At 44.5% G+C, this 20,362-nt stretch overlaps 1 protein-coding gene across 4 annotated transcripts in view; it reads right to left on the bottom strand.

The window, feature by feature from the left end:
* The window catches only part of LOC139250221 (uncharacterized), a 118,300-nt gene that overhangs the window by 18,605 nt on the left and 79,333 nt on the right, over window positions 1–20,362 (bottom strand). For all 4 annotated transcript variants that reach the window (XM_070872717.1, XM_070872714.1, XM_070872715.1 and 1 more), the window contains 5 exons: window positions 19,594–19,629; window positions 13,407–13,442; window positions 11,913–11,948; window positions 9,867–9,902; window positions 6,912–6,947 (listed from right to left, as the gene is read on the bottom strand). In XM_070872717.1, the coding sequence (XP_070728818.1) occupies window positions 6,912–6,947; window positions 9,867–9,902; window positions 11,913–11,948; window positions 13,407–13,442; window positions 19,594–19,629 (180 nt within the window). The remainder of the gene's footprint in view (window positions 1–6,911; window positions 6,948–9,866; window positions 9,903–11,912; window positions 11,949–13,406; window positions 13,443–19,593; window positions 19,630–20,362) is intronic.

Below are 20,362 nucleotides of genomic sequence, written 5' to 3'. Positions count from 1 at the left end.
GACCGGTCAGCCTGACATCGGTAGTGGGTAAAATGATGGAATCAATTATTAAGGATGTCATAGCAGTGCATTTGGAAAGAGGTAATATGATAGGTCCAAGTCAGCATGGATTTGTGAAAGGGAAATCATGCTTGACAAATCTTCTGGAATTTTTTGAGGATGTTTCCAGTAGAGTGGACAAGGGAGAACCAGTTGATGTGGTATATTTGGACTTTCAGAAGGCTTTCGACAAGGTCCCACACAAGAGATTGATGTGCAAAGTTAAAGCACATGGGATTGGGGGTAGTGTACTGACATGGATTGAGAACTGGTTGTCAGACAGGAAGCAAAGAGTAGGAGTAAATGGGGACTTTTCAGAATGGCAGGCAGTGACTAGTGGGGTACCGCAGGGTTCTGTGCTGGGGCCCCAGCTGTTTACACTGTACATTAATGATTTGGACGAGGGGATTAAACGTAGTATCTCCAAATTTGCGGATGACACTAAGTTGGGTGGCAGTGTGAGCTGCGAGGAGGATGCTATGAGGCTGCAGAGCGACTTGGATAGGTTAGGTGAGTGGGAAAATGCATGGCAGATGAAGTATAATGTGGATAAATGTAACGTTATCCACTTTGGTGGTAAAAACAGAGAGACAGACTATTATCTGAATGGTGACAGATTAGGAAAAGGGGAGGTGCAAAGAGACCTGGGTGTCATGGTACATCAGTCATTGAAGGTTGGCATGCAGGTACAGCAGGCGGTTAGGAAAACAAATGGCATGTTGGCCTTCATAGCGAGGGGATTTGAGCACAGGGGCAGGGAGGTGTTGCTGCAATTGTACAGGGCCTTGGTGAGGCCACACCTGGAGTATTGTGTACAGTTTTGGTCTCTTAACCTGAGGAAGGACATTCTTGCTATTGAGGGAGTGCAGCGAAGGTTCACCAGACTGATTCCCGGGATGGTGGGACTGACCTATCAAGAAAGACTGGATCAACTGGGCTTGTATGCACTGGAGTTCAGAAGAATGAGAGGGGACCTCATAGAAACGTTTAAAATTCTGACGGGGTTAGACAGGTTAGATGCAGGAAGAATGTTCCCAATGTTGGGGAAGTCCAGAACCAGGGGACACAGTCTAAGGATAAGGAGGAAGCCATTTAGGACCGAGATGAGGAGGAATTTCTTCACCCAGAGAGTGGTGAACCTGTGGAATTCTCTACCACAGAAAGTTGTTGAGGCCAATTCACTAAATATATTCAAAAAGGAGTTAGATGAAGCCCTTACTCCTAGTGGAATCAAGGGGTATCGTGAGAAAGCAGGAATGGGGTACTGAAGTTGCATGTTCAGCCATGAACTCATTGAATGGCGGTGCAGGCTAGAAGGGCCGAATGGCCTACTCCTGCACCTATTTTCTATGTTTCTATGTTTCTATATTTGCTACTCACGGACTGCTGACATCGTTGTGAGCGACAACGGATCTTGCTTCACAAGTCTGGAGTTTCAAGAGTTTATGAAACTCAATGGTATTAAACATGTGAGGTCAGCATCATTCAAATCTGCTTCTAATGGTCAAGCAGAGCGTGCTGTCCAAACTATCAAGCAGAGTATAAAACGTGTAATTCAGGGTTCACTGCAGACTCGGTTGTCATGCATATTGCTTAGTTACAGGACATGACCCCACATGCTTACTGGGGTCTCCCCTGCTGAACTATTGATGAAGAGAGGTCTCAAGACCAAGCTCTCTCTCGTCCATCCTGACTTGAACAATCGTGTTGAAAACAGACGTCAAAATCAGCAGTGGTATCATGATCGTGCTGCTGTGTCACGCGACATCTCTGTTAACGACCCTGTGTATGTGCTAAATTATGGTCAAGGTCACAAGTGGGTTGCCAGTATTGTTACGGCCAAGGCGGTTAACAGAGTGTTTATTGTCATGCTCAAGAATGGGCAAACATGCAGGAAACATGTTGATCAGATAAAACTGCCGCACATGGATGAACTGGAACAAGTTGAGGAAGATACGATCTGTGACCAACCAACCTATATTCATTCATCAGAGGACTCCGTCGTCATCAATGAATCTGGACTTTCAATCTCTGACATGGTCATTGCCACTACAATGAGATCGCCAACCAGTTATAACTGACTCAGAATGCTCGCCCAGAACTGGAGTTGAACTGAAGACGATCAATTCGTGAGCGGAAAGCCCCGAACCGTCTAAACTTGTAAAAAGACAGATACTAAGATCTTGAAGGGGGATGTTGTCATAGAAACATAAAAACATAGAAAATAGATTCAGGAGTAGGCCATTCGGCCTTTCGAGCCTGCACCACCATTCAATAAGATCATGGCTGATCATTCACCTCAGTACCCCTTTCCTGCTTTCTCTCCAAACTCCTTGATCCCTTTAGCCGTCAGGGCCATATCTAACTCCCTCTTGAATATATCGAACGAACTGACATCAACAACTCTCTGCGGTAAAGAATTCCACAGGTTAACAACTCTGAGTGAAGAAGTTTCTTCTCACCTCGGTCCTAAAGGGTTTGATTAGGGCAGGGAAAATGGAGTACGAAAAGAAGCTTGCAGGGAACATTAAGACGGATTGCAAAAGTTTCTATCGATATGTAAAGAGAAAAAAGTTAGTAAAGACAAACGTAGGTCCCCTGCAGTCAGAATCAGGGGAAGTCATAACTGGGAACAAAGAAATGGCAGACCAATTGAACAAGTACTTTGGTTCGGTATTCACTGAGGAGGACACAAACAACCTTCCGGATATAAAAGGGGTCAGAGGGTCTAGTAAGGAGGAAGAACTAAGGGAAATCCTTATTAGTCGGGAAATTGTGTTGGGGAAATTGATGGGATTGAAGACCGATAAATCCCCAGGGCCTGATGGACTGCATCCCAGAGTACTTAAGGAGGTGGCCTTGGAAATCGTGGATGCATTGACAGTCATTTTCCAACATTCCATTGACTCTGGATCAGTTCCTATGGAGTGGAGGGTAGCCAATGTAATCCCACTTTTTAAAAAAGGAGGGAGAGAGAAAACAGGGAATTATAGACCGGTCAGCCTGATGACACCGTAGACTGATCAGACCGTAGTGGGTAAAATGATGGAATCAATTATTAAGGATGTCATAGCAGTGCATTTGGAAAGAGGTGACATGATAGGTCCAAGTCAGCATGGATTTGTGAAAGGGAAATCATGCTTGACAAATCTTCTGGAATTTTTTGAGGATGTTTCCAGTAGAGTGGACAAAGGAGAACCAGTTGATGTGGTATATTTGGACTTTCAGAAGACTTTCGACAAGGTCCCACACAAGAGATTAATGTGCAAAGTTAAAGCACATGGGATTGGGGGTAGTGTGCTGACATGGATTGAGAACTGGTTGTCAGACAGGAAGCAAAGAGTAGGAGTAATTGGGGATTTTTCAGAATTGCAGGCAGTGACTAGTGGGGTACCGCAAGATTCTGTGCTGGGGCCCCAGCTGTTTACATTGTACATTAATGATTTAGATGAGGGGATTAAATGTAGTATCTCAAAATTTGCGGATGACACTAAGTTGGGTGGCAGTGTGAGCTGCGAGGAGGATGCTATGAGGCTGCAGAGTGACTTGGATAGGTTAGGTGAGTGGGCAAATGAATGGCAGATGAAGTATAATGTGGATAAATGTGGGGTTATCCACTTTGGTGGTAAAAACAGAGAGACAGACTTTTATCTGAATGGTGACAGATCAGGAAAAGGGGAGGTGCAACGAGACCTGGGTGTCATGGTACATCAGTCATTGAAGGTTGGCATGCAGGTACAACAGGCGGTTAAGAAAGCAAATGGCATGTTGGCCTTCATAGCGAGGGGATTTGAGTACAGGGGCAGGGAGGTGTTGCTATAGTTGTACAGGGCCTTAGTGAGGCCACACCTGGAGTATTGTGCACAGTTTTGGTCTCCCAACCTGAGGAAGGACATTCTTGCTATTGAGGGAGTGCAGCGAAGGTTCACCATACTGATCCGCGGGATGGTGGGACTGACCTATCAAGAAAGACTGGATCAACTGGGCTTGTATTCACTGGAGTTCAGAAGAATGAGAGGGGACCTCATAGAAACTTTTAAAATTCTGACGGGGTTAGACAGTTTAGATGCAGGAAGAATGTTCCCAATGTTGGGGAAGTCCAGAACCAGGGGACACAGTCTAAGGATAAGGGGTAAGCCATTTAGGACCGAGATGAGGAGAAACTTCTTCACCCAGAGAGTAGTGAACCTGTGGAATTCTCTACCACAGAAAGTTGTTGAGGCCAATTCACTAAATATATTCAAAAAGGAGTTCGATGAAATCCTTACTACTAGGGGGATCAAGGGGTATGGCGAGAAAGCAGGAATGGGGTACTGAAGTTGCATGTTCAGCCATGAACTCATTGAATGACGGTGCAGGCTAGAAGGGTCGAATGGCCTACTCCTGCACCGATTTCCTATGTTTCTAAACGGCTTACCCCTTATCCTTAGACTGTGACCCCTGGTTCTGAACTTCCTCAACATCGGGAGCATTTTTCCTGCATCTAACCTGTCCAGTCCCTTCAGAATTTTATCTGTTTCTATGAGATCCCCTCTCATTCTTCTAAACTCCAGTGAATACAGGCCCAGTCGATCCAGTCTCTCCTCATATGTCAGTCCTGCCATCCCGGGAGTCAGTCTGGTGAACCTTCGCTCCACTCCCTCAATAGCAGGAATGTCCTCCTTCAGATTAGGAGACCAAAATGGAACATAATATTCTTGGTGAGGCCTCACCAAGGCCCTGTACAACTGCAGTAAGACCTCCCTGCTCCTATACTCAAAACCCCTAGCTATGAAGGCCAACATGTCATTTGCCGCCTTCAAGGCCTGCTGTACCTGCATGCCAACTTTCAATGACTGATGTACCGTGACAGCCAGGTCTCGTTGCACCTCCCCTTTTCCTAATCTGCTGCCATTCAGATAATATTCAGCCTTCATGTTTTTGCCACCAAAGTGGATAACCTCACATTTATCCACATCTGCCATACATTTTCCCACTCACCTAACCTGTCCAAGTCACCCTGCAGCCTCTTCGCATCCTCCTCACAGCTCACACCGCCACCCAGCTTAGTGTGATCTGCAAACTTGGCGATATTACACTCAATTCCTTCATCTAAATCATTGATGTATATTGTAAATAGCTGGGGTCCCAGCACTGAGCCCTATGGCATCCCACTAGTCATTGCCTGCCATTCTGAAAAGGACCCGTTTATCCCTACTCTTTGCTTCCTGTCTGCCAACCAGTTCTCTATCCACGTCAGTACATTACCCCCAATACCATGTGCTTTAATTTTGCACGCTAATCTCATGTGTGAGACCTTGTCAAAAGCCTTTTGAATGTCCAAATACAACACATCCACTGGTTCTCCCTTGTCCACTGTCCTAGTTACATCCTCAAAAAATTTCAGAAGATTCATTCATCAAGCATGATTTCCCTTTCATAAATCCATGCTGACTTGGACCGATCCTGTCACTGCTTTCCAAATGCGCTGCTATTTCATCTTTAATAATTGATTCCAACATTTTCCCCACAAATGATGTCAGGCTAACTGGTCTATAATTCCGTGTTTTCTCTCTCCCTCCTTTTTTAAAAAGTGGTGTTACATCTCCAGTCCATAGGAACCGATCCAGAGTCGATAGACAGTTGGAAAATGACCACCAATGCATCCACTATTTCTAGGGCCACTTCCTTAAGTACTCTGGGATGCAGCCTATCAGGCCCTGGGGATTTATCAGCCTTCAATCCCATCAATTTTCCTAACACAATTTCCTGACTAATAAGAATTTCTTTCAGTTCCTCCTTCTCGCGAGACCCTCGGTCCCCTAGTATTTCCGGAAGGTTATATGTGTCTCCCTTTGTGAAGACAGAACCAAAGTATTTTTTCAATTCTTTGTTCCCCATTATAAATTCACTGTATGTATGCTTGGTGTTACTAGCCACCAGAGGGTGCCAATGTCGGAGGTCATTGGGCTGTACGCACCTGTGTGCGGGCCAGGTATGTAAAGCAAACCAATGTAATGTGGGCACTTTTGAGCCCGAAGAATGTTGAGCCAGGTTTGCACCTGAGTGACTTTACAGTATTCAGTCTATCGAGTTATTACGTATGTAACAACTGTCTATCCCTGTATTAAATTTATTTAAATGTCCCAGCTTCCACAGATCTCTGAGGCAGTGAATTCCACAGATTTACAACACTCTGAGAGAAGAAATTCCTCCTCATCTCAGTTTTAAATGGGCGGCCCCTTATTCTAAGACCATGCCCCCTAGTTCTAGTCTCCCCCATCAGTGGAAACATCCTCTCTGCATCCACCTTGTCAAGCCCCCTCAGAATCTTATATGTTTCGGTAAGATCACCTCTCATTCTTCTGAATTCCAATGAGTAGAGGCCCAACCTCCTCAACCTTTCCTCATAAATCAACCCCCTCATCTCCGGAATCAACCGATGGAACCTTCTCCGAACTGCTTCCAAAGCAAGCATATTCTTTCGTAAATATGGAAACCAAAATTGCACGCAGTATTCCAGGTAAGGCCTCACCAGTACCCTGTATAACTATAGCAAGACTTCACTGCTTTTATACTATATCCCCTTTGCAATAAAGGCCAAGATTCCATAATAATAATGATAAAACACGGTCCCATCTGCCTTGTCAGGTAGACGTAAAAGATTTCATTGGAAGTATCTGAAAAAGAAAGACATTTTCTCCCCAGTGTCCTGCCCACTATTTGGTCTTCAAACCAATACCATGAAAAAACAGATGGACTGGCCAATTGTATTGGTCCTGACACTGTTCTGTGTGAGAATTGGCATTTGAGTTTACTTGGCATTTCAACAGAGGATTTGATTGGTTGGGAATAGGCTTCCAATATTGTAGAAAATGAATGTATTTCTTTACCTGCTTCATGGTCAAAATAAGGTGGCGGACCGTATTCTGTGGATACAAAATGCATGTATGAATAGGCATGATACGCACGTAAGGGTTTTCACGGAGAGAAAGGTCCATTCAACTCCTTAAATCCAGCGCATGCAATAAAAAAATCTTCAACTCTTAAAAAATTCCCTCTCCCCAACAACACACATTCTGAATCTAGAAGGAGGGGTCATAATTTCAGAATAAGGGGTCGGCCATTTAGAACTGAGATGAGGAAGAATTTTTTCTCTCAGAGGGTTGTAAATCTGTGGAATTATCTGCCCCAGAGAGCTGTGGAGGCTGGGTCATTGAATATATTTAAGGTGGAGATAGACTGATTTTTGAACAATAAGGAAGGGTTATGGGAGCGGCCAGGGAAGTGGAGCTGAGTCCATGATCTTATTAAAAGGCGGAGCAGGCTCGAGGCACCAGATGGCCTACTCCTTCTATTTCTTATGTTCTTATAAGCTCAAAAATACTGCAGTAAAAATATCCAATCAATAGTGGCTAATAACCCAGATCAGTTTTCTTCTCTGCTATTTACCTATTTGAAGGCTTTGACATTCTGTGGGATAAATAGCGGTGTGCAAATCCTTTACACAGTGCAACAAATCACTTCTCTCCATTATTTAAGGTAAATCGGTGGCTGAGGCTTGTTTGGTCATTGGTATCACAGGGTGCAACTTCAGATCCAGGGAGGTTGTTCCACACGGCCACAATCAGCAACAGCTCTCCCTTCACACAGTTTTGGATCATTCGAGAAGGAAGCTGATAGATGTCTATTGATATCTTCAAAGGGACCTGGATGTACGCCTGTCTGAACCACATTGTTCGCAACCTGGGTGTCATATTTGACCCTGAAATGAGCTTTCGACCATATCTCTGCAGCATAACTAAGACCGCCTTTTTCCACCTCCGTAACATCGCCCGTCACTGCCCCTTTCTCAGCTCATCCGCTGCTGAAGCCCTCATCCATGCCTTTGTTACCTCTAGACTTGACTATTCCTAGCTGGCCTCCCACATTCTACCATATGTAAACTAGAGATGACCCAAAACTTGGCCCGTGTCCTAACTCGCACCAAGTCCCGCTCACCCATCACCCCTGTGCTCACTGACCTACATTGGCTCTGGGTTAAGCAACGCCTCGATTTCAAAATTCTCATTCTTGTTTTCAAATCCCTCCATGGGCCTTGGCCCTCCCTATCTCTGTAAGCCCCATCAGACCCACATTCTCCCGAGTCGTCTGCGCTCCTCTAATTCTGCTCTCTTGAACATCCCTGTTTATAATCGCTCAACTATTGGTGGTCGTGCCTTCTGTTATCTGGGCTTCAAGCTCTGGAACTCCCCTCTCCCCTAAACCTCTCCCCTCTCTTTCCTCCATCAAGATGCTCCTTAAAACCAGCTCTTTGACCAAGCTTTTGCTCACCTGCGCTAATTTCTCCTTATGTAGCTCGGTGTTGAATTTTTTGTCCCATAATACTCCTGTGAAGTGCCTTGGGACATTTCACTATGTTAAAGGTGCTATAGAAATACAAGTTGTTGTTGTTGACGGGAATAGGCCTTATCTTGGAGTTCAGCCTTCACGAATCCCAGAAACAAGATTCCCTCCAATTGAGATCTTGATGGTGAGAGGCAGCTTGCCTCGGTTGACAGCACACTCGTAGCTGTGTTAGAAGGTTGTGTTCAAACCCGACTCTGGGACTTGATCATATAATGTAGGTTAACACTCTAGTGCAAAACTGAGGAATTGATAAATTGTGGGAGGAGCCATCGTTCATGTTTGGAGGAATGGACAAAAATTTGACAGATGGAATATAATGTTGGAAAGTGCGAGGTCATGCACTTTGGCAGAAAAAAATCAAAGAGCAATTTATTATTTAAATGGAGAAAGATTGCAAAGTGCTGCAGTACAGCGGGACCTGGAGGTACTTGTGCATGAAACACAAAAGGTTAGTATGCAGGTACAGCAAGTGTTCAGGAAGGCCAATGAAATCTTGGCCTCTATTGCAAAGGGGATGGAGTATAAAAGCAGGGAAGTCTTGCTGCAGCTATACAGGGTATTGGTGAGGCCACACCTAGAATACTGCATGCAGAAATTTGGTTTCCATATTTACAAAAGGATATACTTGCTTTGGAGGCAGTTAAGAGAAGGTTCATTAGGTTGATTCTGGAGATGAGGGGGTTGACATGAGGAAAGGTTGAGTAGCTTGGGCCTCTACTCATTGGAGTTCAGAAGAATGAGAGGTGATCTTATCGAAACATATAAGATTATGAGGGGGCTTGACAAGGTGGATGCAGAGAGGATGTTTCCACTGATGGGTAAGTCAAGAACTAGAGGGCATAATCTTAGAAAAAGGGGCTGTCCATTTAAAACTGAGATGAGGAGGAATTTCTTCTTTGAGGTTTGTAAATCTGTGGAATTCGCTGCCTCAGAGAGCTGTGGAAGCTGGGTCATTGAATAAATTTAAGACCGAAATAGACAGTTTATTAAAAGATAAGAGGTTATGGGGAGCGGGCAGGGAGGTGGAGCTGAGCCCATGATCAGATCAGCCATGATCTGATTGAATGGCGGAGCAGGCTCGAGGGACCAGATGGCCTACTTCTGTTCCTATTTCTTTTGTTCTTATAGTCCTGCTCCTATTTCTTATGTTCTTACGTATAATAAGATCTTAAACCGAGGTCTCATCTGCCTTGTTAGGTAGGCGTAAAAGGTCCCATTGGAAGTGTTTGAACAAGAACAAGCATTTTCTCCCCAGTGTCCTATCCACTATTTGGTCTTCAACCAATACCATGAAAAAACAGATGGACTGGCCAATTGTATTGGTCCTGACACTGTTCTGTGTGAGAATTAGTATTTGAGTTTACTTGACCTTGCAACAGAGGATTTGATTGGTTGGGAATGGGCTTCCAATATTACAGAAAATGAATGTATTTCTTTACCTGGTTCATGTTCAAAATGAGGTGGAGGGCCGTATTCTGTGGATACAAAATGCATGCATTAATAGGCATCATGATTCGCGCGCAAGGGTTTCACTGAGAAAGGTCCATTCAACTCCTTAAATCTAGCACATGCAATAAAAAAATTGTCAACTCTTCAAAAATTCCCTCTCCCCAACAACACACATTCTGAATCTAGAACTAGGGGGCATAGTTTAAGAATAAGGGGTCAGCCATTTAGAACTGAGATGAGGAGGAATTTCTTCTCTGAGGGTTGTAAATCTGTGGAATTCTCTGCCCCAGAGAGCTGTGGAGACTGGGTCATTGAATATATTTAAGGTGGAGATAGACAGATTTTTGAACGATAAGGAAGAGTTATGGGGAGCGGGCAGGGAAGTGGAGCTGAGACCATGATCAGATCAGACATGATCTTTTTGAATAGCGGAGCAGGCTCGAGGGGCCAGCTGGCCTACTCCTGCTCCTATTTCTTATAAGCTCCAAAAACTGTAGTAAAAATATCCATTGAACAGCGTTCAATGACCCACGTCAGGTTCCTTCACTGCCTTTTACCTATTTGAAGGCTTTGACATTCTACGGGGTAAATAGCGGTGTGTAAATCCTTCACACATTGCAACAAATCACTTCTCTCCCCTAATTGAGGTAATTCGGTGGCTGAGGCGATCCCATGAATTGTTTGGTCCACAGGGTGCAACTTTAGACCCAGGGAGGTTGTTCCACACGACCACAATCAGCAACAGCTCTCCCTTCACACAGTTTTAGAACATAAGAATTAGGAACAGGAGTAGACCATCTAGCCCCTCGAGCCTGATCCGTTTTGGATCATTAGAGAAAGAAGCTGATAGATGCCTATTTACATCTTCAAAGGGACCTGGATGTCCGCCTGTCTGAACCACATTGTTCACAACCTGAGTGTCATATTTGACCCTGAAATGAGCTTTCAGCCATGTTGGAAAGTGCGAAGTCATGCACTTTGGCAGAAAAAATCAAAGGGCGAGTTATTATTTAAATGGAGAAAGATTGCAAAGTGCTGCAGTACAGTGGGACCTGGGGGTACAAAAGGTAAGTATGCAGGTACAGCAAGTGTTCAGGAAGGCCAATGAAATCTTGGCCTTTATTGCAAAGGGGATGGAGTATAAAAGCAGGGAAGTCTTGCTACAGTTATACAGGGTATTGGTGAGGCCACACCTGGAATACTGCATACAGAAATTTGGTTTACATATTTACGAAAGGATATACTTGCTTTGGAGGCAATTCAGAGAAGGTTCACTAGGTTGATTCTGGAGATGAGGGGGTTGACTTATGAGGAAAGGTTGAGTAGGTTGGGCCTCTGCTGATTGGATTTCAGAAGAATGAGAGGTGATCTTATCGAAACGTTTAAAGTTATGAGGGGGCTTAACGAGGTGGATGCAGAGAGGATGTTTCCACTGATTGGAGAGACTAGAACTAGGAGGCATGATCTTAGAATAAGGGGCCATCCATTTAAAACTGAGATGAGGAGGAATTTCTTCTCAGCGGGTTGTAAATCTGTGGAATTCACTGCCTCAGAGAGCTGTGAAAGCTGGGACATGGAATAAATTTAAGACAGGGATAGACAGTTTAATAACTGATAAGGGAATAGGGGGTTGTGGGGAGCATGTCGGGAAGTGGAGCTGAGTCCATGATCAGATCAGCCATGATCGTATTAAATGGCGGAGCAGGGTTGAGGGGCCATATGGCCGACTCCTGCTCCTATTTATTATGTTCTTATGTCTGTTAAGATCTTAAATCCAGGTCTCATCTGCCTTGTTAGGTAGGTGTAAAAGGTCCCATTGGAACTGTTTGATCAAGACCAGGCATTTTCTCCCCAGTGTCCTGCCCACCATTTGGTGTTCAACCAAAACCATGAAAAAACAGATGGACTGGTCAATTGTATTGGTCTTGACACTGCTGTGTGAGAATTGGTATTTGAGTTTACTTGTCATAGTAACGGGGATTTGATTGGTTGGGAATGGGCCTCTAATATTGTAGAAAATGAATGTATTTCTTTACCTGGTTCATGTTCAAAATGAGGCAGCGGGCCGTATTCTGTGGACACAAAATGCATGTATGAATAGGCGCGTAAGGATTTCACGGAGAGAAAGGTCCATTCAACTCCTTAAATCTAGCACACGCAATAATAAAATCACCTACTCTTCAAAAATTCCCTCTCCCAACATCACATATTTTGAATCTCGAACGAGGGGGCAAAGTTTAAGAATAAGGGGCCGGCCATTTAGAACTGAGATGAGGAGGAATTTCTTTTCTCAGACAATCGTAAATCTGTGGAATTCTCTGCCCCGGAGAGCTGTGGAGGCTGGGTCATCGAATATATTTAAAGTGGAGATAGACTGATTTTTGAACAATAAGGAAGGGTTATGGGGAGCGGGCAGGGAAGTGGAGCTGAGACCATGATCTGAACAGCCATGATCTTATTAAATGGCGGAGCAGGTTCGGGGGGATGATGGCCCACTCCTGCTCCTATTATGTTCTTATAAGCTCAAAAATACTGCAATAAAAATATCCATTGAATAGTGTTCAATGACCCATAGCATGTTCCTTCACTACTTTTTACCTATTTGAAGGCTTTGACATTCTGCGGGGTAAATAGCGGTGTTCAAATCCTTTACACATTGCAACAAATCACTTCTCTCTACTATTTAAGGTAAATCGGTGGTTGCTGCGATCCCATGACTTGTTTAGTCATTGGTATCACAGGGTGCAACTTCAGACCCATGTTCCACATGGCCACAATCAGCAACAGCTCTCCCATCACACAGTTTTGGATCATTAGAGAAGGAAGCTGATAGATGCCTATTGATATCTTTAAAGGGACATGGATGTACGCTGGTCTGGAAGTATGATTGAGGTTTATAAAGTATTACTAGCACTGTTCGGAGTGCTATAGTGTACTGGTTAGGAATTGGAATGTTAAAGCCAGTTTGGTTGGGCACTGGGGTAGCGAACATAAGATCAGCACTGAGAAATTTGTCTCGGGCAGTGGCCATAAACGGGCGGTATCGGATGGTCTGCCCATTATACGCTGCACTTGACATTCAGTTCCACTGACTGCAGTACAAGTTAATATCATGTAACGGGTGGCCAATGGATACCGCCCATTATGCACCACCGCCTGAGATGGATATCGAGTCGCAAGGGTATTGTAACGGTTTGGGAGTGACATTTAATTTCAGCCCACGTACGAAAGGGACGATAGTGCAATGGTTGCCTGCTGTACATCGTGCCTGATTTTCCATTCCATTCCAATCCATCGAGAACAAAATTAGGTGGGGGTTTGGAGTGGGTGGGCAATAAAATATCACCCTGTTAACGCTACTGCCGGTGTTGAAATTCACCACCGTAATGGAAAACATCAATATTAAATTGTGGGAAGGAGAACTGTGCTGTGTGAGAATTGATATTTGAGTTTACTTGTCAATGCGACAGAGGATTTGATTGGTTGGGAATGGCCTTCCAATCACGTGTAAAATGAATGTATTTCTTTACCTGGTTCATGTTCAAACTGAGGTGGCGGGCCGTATTCTGTGGATATAAAATGCATGTATGAATAGGCATCATGATTCGTGCGTAAGGGTTTCACGGAGAGAAAGATCCATTTAACTCCTTAAATCCAGCACACGCAATAAAAAAATCATCAAAAATTCCCTGTCCCCAACATCACATATTCTGAATCTAGAACTAGGGGGCATAGTTTTAGAATAAATGGTCGGCCATTTAGAACTGAGATGAGGAGGAATTTCTTCTCTCAGACAATCGTAAAACTGTGGGATTCTCTGCCCCGGGGAGCTGTGGAGGCTGGTTCATTGAATATATTAAAGGTGGAGATAGACAGATTTTTGAACGATAAGGAAAAGTTATGGGAACGGGCGGGGAAGTGGAGCTGAGTCCATGATCAGATCAGCCATGATCTTGTTGAATGACGGAGCAGGCTCGTGGGGGCCATTTGGCCTACTCTTGCTCCTATTTCTTATGTTCTTATAAGCTCAAAAATACTGCAGTAAAAATATCCACTGAGTAGTGTCCAATGACCTACGTCAGGTTCCTTTTGCTATTTACCTATTTGAAGGCTTTGACATTCTGCGGGATAAATAGCGGTGTGCAGATCCTTCACACATTGCAACAAATCACTTCTCTCCACTATTAAAGTTCAATCGGTGGTTGCTGCGATCCCATGAATTGTTTGGTCATTGGTGTCACAGGATGCAACTTCAGACCCAGGGAGGTTGTTCCACACGGCCACAATCAGCAACAGTTCTCCCATCACATAGAAACATAGAAAATAGGTGCAGGAGTAGGCCAGTTAGCCCTTCGAGCCTGCAACGCCATTCAATAAGATCATGGCTGATCATTCCTTCAGTACCCCTTTCCTGCTTTCTCTCCATACCCCTTGATCCCCTTAACCGTAAGGGCCATAGCTAACTCCCGCTTGAATATATCCAATAAACTGGCATCAACAACTCTGCGGCAGGGAATTCCACAGGTCAACAACTCTCTGAGTGAAGAAGTTTCTCCTCATCTCAGTCCTAAATGGCTACCCCTTATCCTAAGACTATGTCTCCTGGTTCTGGACTTCCCCAACATCGAGAACATTCTTCCCGCATCTAACCTGTCCAGTCCCGTCAGAATTTTATATGTTTCTATGAGATCCCCTCTCATCCTTCTAAACGCCAGTGAGAAGGCCCAGTTGATCCAGTCTCTCCTCATATGACAGCCCAGCCATCCCTGGAATCAGTCTGGTGAACCTTCGCTGCACTCCCTCAATAGCAAGAATGTCCTTCCTCAGACTAGGAGACCAAAACTGAACACAATATTCCAGGTGAGGCCTCACTAAGGCCCTGTAAAACTGTAAGACCTCCCTCCCTGCTCCTATACTCAAATCCCCTAGCTATGAAGGCCAACATGCCATTTGTCTTCTTCACCGCCTGCTGTATCTACCTGCCAACTTTCAATGATTGATGAACCATGACACCCAGGTCTCGTTGCACCGCCCCTTTTTCTAGTCTGACGCCATTCAGATAATATTCTGCCTTTGTGTTTATCCCAAAATGGATAACCACACATTTATCCACATTATACTGCATCTGCCATGTATTTGCCCACTCACCTAATCTGTCCAAGTCACCCTGCAGCCTCTTAGCATCCTGCTCACAGCTCATTCCGCCATCCAGTTTAGTGTCATCTGCAAACTTGGAGATATTACACTCTGTTCCTTCATCCAAATCGTTAATATATATTGTAAAGAGCTGGGGTCCCAGCACTGAGCCCTGTGGCACCCCACTAGTAACTGCCTGCCATTCTGAAAAGGACCCGTTTATCCCGACTCTCTGCTTCCTGTCTGCCAACCTATCCATGTCAGTACATTACCCCCAACCATGCGCTTTGATTTTGTACACCAATCTCTTGTGTGGGACCTTGTCAAAAGCCTTTTAAAAGTCCAAATACACCACATCCACTGGTTCTCCCTTGTCCACTCTACTAGTTACATCCTCAAAAAATTCGAGAAGATTCGTCAAGCATGATTTCCCTTTCATAAATCCATGCTGACTCAGTCCGATCCTGTCACTGCTTTCCAAATGGGCTGCTATTTCATCCTTAATGATTGATTCCAACATTTTCCCCACTACTGATATCAGGCAAACCGTTTTCTCTCTCCCTCCTTTTTTAATAAGTGGCGTTACAATAGCTACCCTCCAGTCCATAGGAACTGATCCAGAGTTGATAGATTGTTGGAAAATGATCACCAATGCATCCACTATTTCTAGGGCCACTTCCTTAAGTACTCTGGGATGCAGACCATCAGGTCCCGGGGATTTATTGGCCTTTAATCCCATCAATTTCCCTAACACAATTTCCTGCCTAATAAGGATATCTTTCAGTTCCTCATTCTCACTAGACCCACTGTCCCCTCGTACATTCGGAAGGTTATTTGTATCTTCCTTTGTGAAGACAGAACCGAAGTATTGGTTCAGTTGGTCTACCATTTCTTTGTTCCCCATTATAAATTCACCTGAATCCGACTGCAAGGGACCTACGTTTGTCTTTACTAATCTTTTTCTCTTCACATATTTATAGAAGCTTTTGCAGTCAGTTTTTATGTTCCCTGCAAGCTTCCTCTCGTACTCTATTTTCCCCTTCTTAATTAAACCCTTCGTCCTCCTCTGTTGAATTCTAAATTTCTCCCAGTCCTCAGGTTTGTTGCTTTTTCTAGCCAATTTATATGCCTCTTCCTTGGCTTTAATATTATCTTTAATTTCCCTTGTTAGCCATGGTTGAGCCACCTTCCCAGTTTTATTTTTACTCCAGACAGGGATGTACAATTGCTGAAGTTCATCCATGTGATCTTTAAATATTTGCCATTGCTTATACACCGTCAACCCTTTAAGTATCCTCTGCCAGTCTATTCTAGCCAATTCACACCTCATACCGTCGAAGTTACCTTTCCTTAATTATATATATATATATATATATATATAATAGTTTCTGAATTAACTTTGTCGCTCTCCATCTTAATAAGGAATTCTACCATATTATGGTCACTTTTCCCCAAAGGGCCTCCTCGCACAACAAGATTGCTAATTAGTCCCTTCTCATTACACATCACCCAGTCTAGGATGACCAGCTCTCTGGTTGGTTTCTCGACATATTGGTCTAGAAAACCATCTCTAATACACTCCAGGAAATCCTCCTCCACCACATTGCTACCAGTTAGGTTAGCCCAATCTATATGTAGATTAAAGTCGCCCATGATTACTGCTGTACCTTTATTGCACACATCCCTTATTTCTTGTTTGATGCTGTCCCCAACCTCACTACTACTATTTGGTAGTCTATACACAACTCCCACTAGCGTTTTCTGCCCTTTGGAATTCCGCTGCTCCACCCATACCGATTCCACATCATCCAGGCTAATGTCCTTCCTTACAATTGCATTGATTTCCTCTTTAACCAGCAACGCCACCCCGCCTCCTTTTCCTTTCTGTCTATCCTTCCTAAATGCTGAATACCCTTGGATGTTGAGTTCCCAGCCTTGGTCACCCTGGAGCCATGTCTCCGTGATGCCAATCACATCGTATCCGTTAACTGCTATCTGTGCAGTTAATTCATCCACCTTATTCTGAATACTCCTCGCATTCAGGCACAGAACCTTCAGGCTTTGCCCCTTTTGAATCTTGCTGTAATGTGGCCTTTTTGCTTTTTGCCTTGGGTTTCTCTGCCCTCCACTTTTACTATTCTCCTTTCTATCTTTTGCTTCTGGCCCCGTTCTATTTCCCTCTGTTTCCCTGCATAGGTTCCCATCGCCCTGCCATATCAGTTTAACTCCTCCCCAACAGCAGTAGCAAACACGCTCCAGAGGACATTGGTTCCGATCCTGCCCAGGTGCAGACCGTCCGGTTTGTATTGGTCCCACCTCCCTCAGAACCGGTTCCAAAGCCCCAGGAATTTGAATCCCTCCCTTCTGCACCATTTCTCAAGCCACGTATTTATCTGAGCTGTCCTGCAATTCCTACTCTGACTAGCACGTGGCACTGGTAGCAATCCTGAGATTTCTAGTTTTGAGGTCCTACTTTTTAATTTAACTCCTAGCTCCCTAAATTCGTGTCGTAAGACCTCATCCCGTTTTTTACCTGTATCGTTGGTACCTATATACATCACGACAACTGGCTGTTCACCCTCCCTTTTCAGAATGTCCTGCACCCGCTCCGAGATATCCTTGACCCTTGCACCAGGGAGGCAACATATCATCCTGGAATCTTGGTTGCGGCTGCAGAAACGCCTGTCTATTCCCCTTACAATTGAATCCCCTATCACTATTGCTCTCCCACTCTTTTTCCTGCCCTCCTATGCAGCAGAGCCAGCCACGGTGCCATGAACTTGGCTGCTGCTGCTCTCCCCTGATGAGTCATCCCCCTCAACAGTACCCAAAGCGGTGTATCTGTTTTGCAGAGGGATGACCGCATGGGATCCCTGCACTACCTTCCCTGCACTGCTCCTCCTGTTGGTCTTCCTTTCCCTATCTGTCTGTGGACCCTTTACCTGTGGTAAGACCAACTCACTAAACGTGCTATTCACGTCATTCTCAGCATTGTGCATGCTCCAGAGTGAATCCACCCGCAGCTCCAGCTCCGAAACGCGGTCCGTCAGGAGCTGGAGGCGGACACACTTCCCGCACACGTCGTCAGGGACACCGGAAGTGTTCCTGACTTCCCACATAGTACAGGAGGAGCATAAAACATGTCTGAGCTCTCCTGCCATGACTTAACCCTTAGATACACTTAAATTGGCAACAATAATGCTAAAAGTTAATTACTGATATATATAAGGACGGGAGAGTGGAGAGCACCAGTTCCAACTGTCTTAGGAGAGAGAGTGGAGAGCACATAAGAACATAGAAATAGGAGCAGGAGTAGGCCATACGGTCCCTCGAGCCTGCTCCGCCATTTACTACGATCATGACGGATCAGATCATAGACTCGGGTCCACTTTCCTGCCCGGTCCCCATGACCCCTTAATCCCTTATCGGTTAAGAAACTATTTCTATCTTATATTTATTCAATGTCCCGGCTTCCACAGCTCTCTGAGGCAGCAAAATCCACAGATTTACAACCCTCTGAAAGAAGAAATTCCTCCTCAACTCAGTTTTAAATGGGCGGCTCCTTATTCTAAGATCATGCCCCCTAGTTCTAGTCTCCCACATCAGTGAAAACATCCCCTCTGCATCCACCTTGTCGAGCCCCCTCATAATCTTATATGTTCCGATAAGATCACCTCTCATTCTTCTAAATTCCAACCTCCTCAATCTTTCCTCATAAGTCAACCTGCTCATCTCCGGAATCAACCGAGTGAACCTTTCTGAACTTCCTCCAAAGCAAGTGTATCCTTTCGTAACTATGGAAACCAAAAGTGTACGCAGTATTCCAGGTGTGGCCTCACCAATACCCTGTATAACTATTTTGGATCATTAGAGAACGAAGTTGATAGATGGCTATTGACATCTTCAAAGGGACCTGGATGGACGCCTGTCTGGAAGTATGATTGAGGGTTATAGAGTATTACTAGCACTGTTCGGAGTGCTGTGGTATTCGTTAGGAATTGGAATATTAAAACCAGTTTGGTTGGGCAGTGCGCTAGCGAACATAAGATCAGCACTGAGAAATTTATCTCGGGCAGTGGTGTTAAACGGGCGGTATCGGATGGTCTGCCCGTTATACGCTGCACTTGACATTCTGTTCCACCGACTGCAGTACAAGTGAATATCACGTAACGGGTGGCCAGTGGATACCGCCTGTTATGCACCACCGCCTGAGATGGATATCTGGTCCCAAGGGTATTGTAACAGTTTGGGAGTGACGTTTAATTTCGGCCCACGTACGAAAGGGACGATAGTGGAATGGTTGCCTGCTGTACATCGTGCCTGATTTTCCATTCCATTCCAATCCATCGAGACCAAAATTAGGTGGGGGTTTGGAGTGGGCGGGCAATAAAATATCACCCTGTTAACGCTACTGCCGGTGTGGAAATTCACCACCGGAATGGAAACCATCAATATTAAATTGTGGGAAGGTGAACTATGGTGTGTGAGAATTGATATTTGAGTTTACTTGTCATTGTGACAGAGGATTTGATTGGTTGGGAATGGCCTTCCATGTTGTGTAAAATGAATGTATTTCTTTACCTGGTTCATGTTCAAAATGAGGTGGCGGGCCATATTCTGTGGATACAAAATACATGTATGAATAGGCATCATGATACACACGTAAGGGTTTCACGGAGAGAATGGTCCATTCAACTTCTTAAATTCAGCACACGCAATAAAAAAAATCGTCAACTCTTCAAAAATTCCCTCTCCCCAACAACACAGATTCTGAATCTAGAACTAGGGGGCATAGTTTAAGAATAAGGGGTCGGCCATTTAGAACTGAGATGAGGAGGAATTTCTTCTCTCAGACAATCGTAAATCTGTGGAATTCTCTGCCCCAAAGAGCTGTGGAGGCTGGTTCATGGAATATATTTAAGGTGGAGATAGACTGATTTTTGAACAATAAGGGAGTAAAGGGTGATGGGGAGCAGGCAGGGAAGTGGAGTGGGGTCCATGATCAGATCAACCATGATCTTGTTCACTGGTGGAGCAGGCTACTCCTGCTTCTATTTTTTATGTTCTTATAAGCTCAAAAATACTGCAGTAAAAATATGCATTGGATAGTGTCCAATGACCCAGATCAGTTGCCTTCTCTGCTATTTACCTATTTGAAGGCTTTGACATTCTGCGGGGTAAATAGTGGTGTGCAAATCCTTCACACGTTACAACAAATCACTTCTCTCCACTATTTAAGGTATAGCTCTCCCATCACACAGTTTTGGATCATTAGAGAAGGAAGCTGATAGATGCCTATTGACATCTTCAAAGGGACCTGGATGTTCGCCTGTTTGGAAGTTTGATTGAG

Source organism: Pristiophorus japonicus, unplaced genomic scaffold, assembly GCF_044704955.1.
Source record: "Pristiophorus japonicus isolate sPriJap1 unplaced genomic scaffold, sPriJap1.hap1 HAP1_SCAFFOLD_351, whole genome shotgun sequence".
Lineage (NCBI taxonomy): Eukaryota > Metazoa > Chordata > Chondrichthyes > Pristiophoridae > Pristiophorus > Pristiophorus japonicus.
The sequence above is the reverse complement of the archived record's forward strand: the minus strand, read 5'-3'. Positions and strand labels throughout refer to the sequence as shown.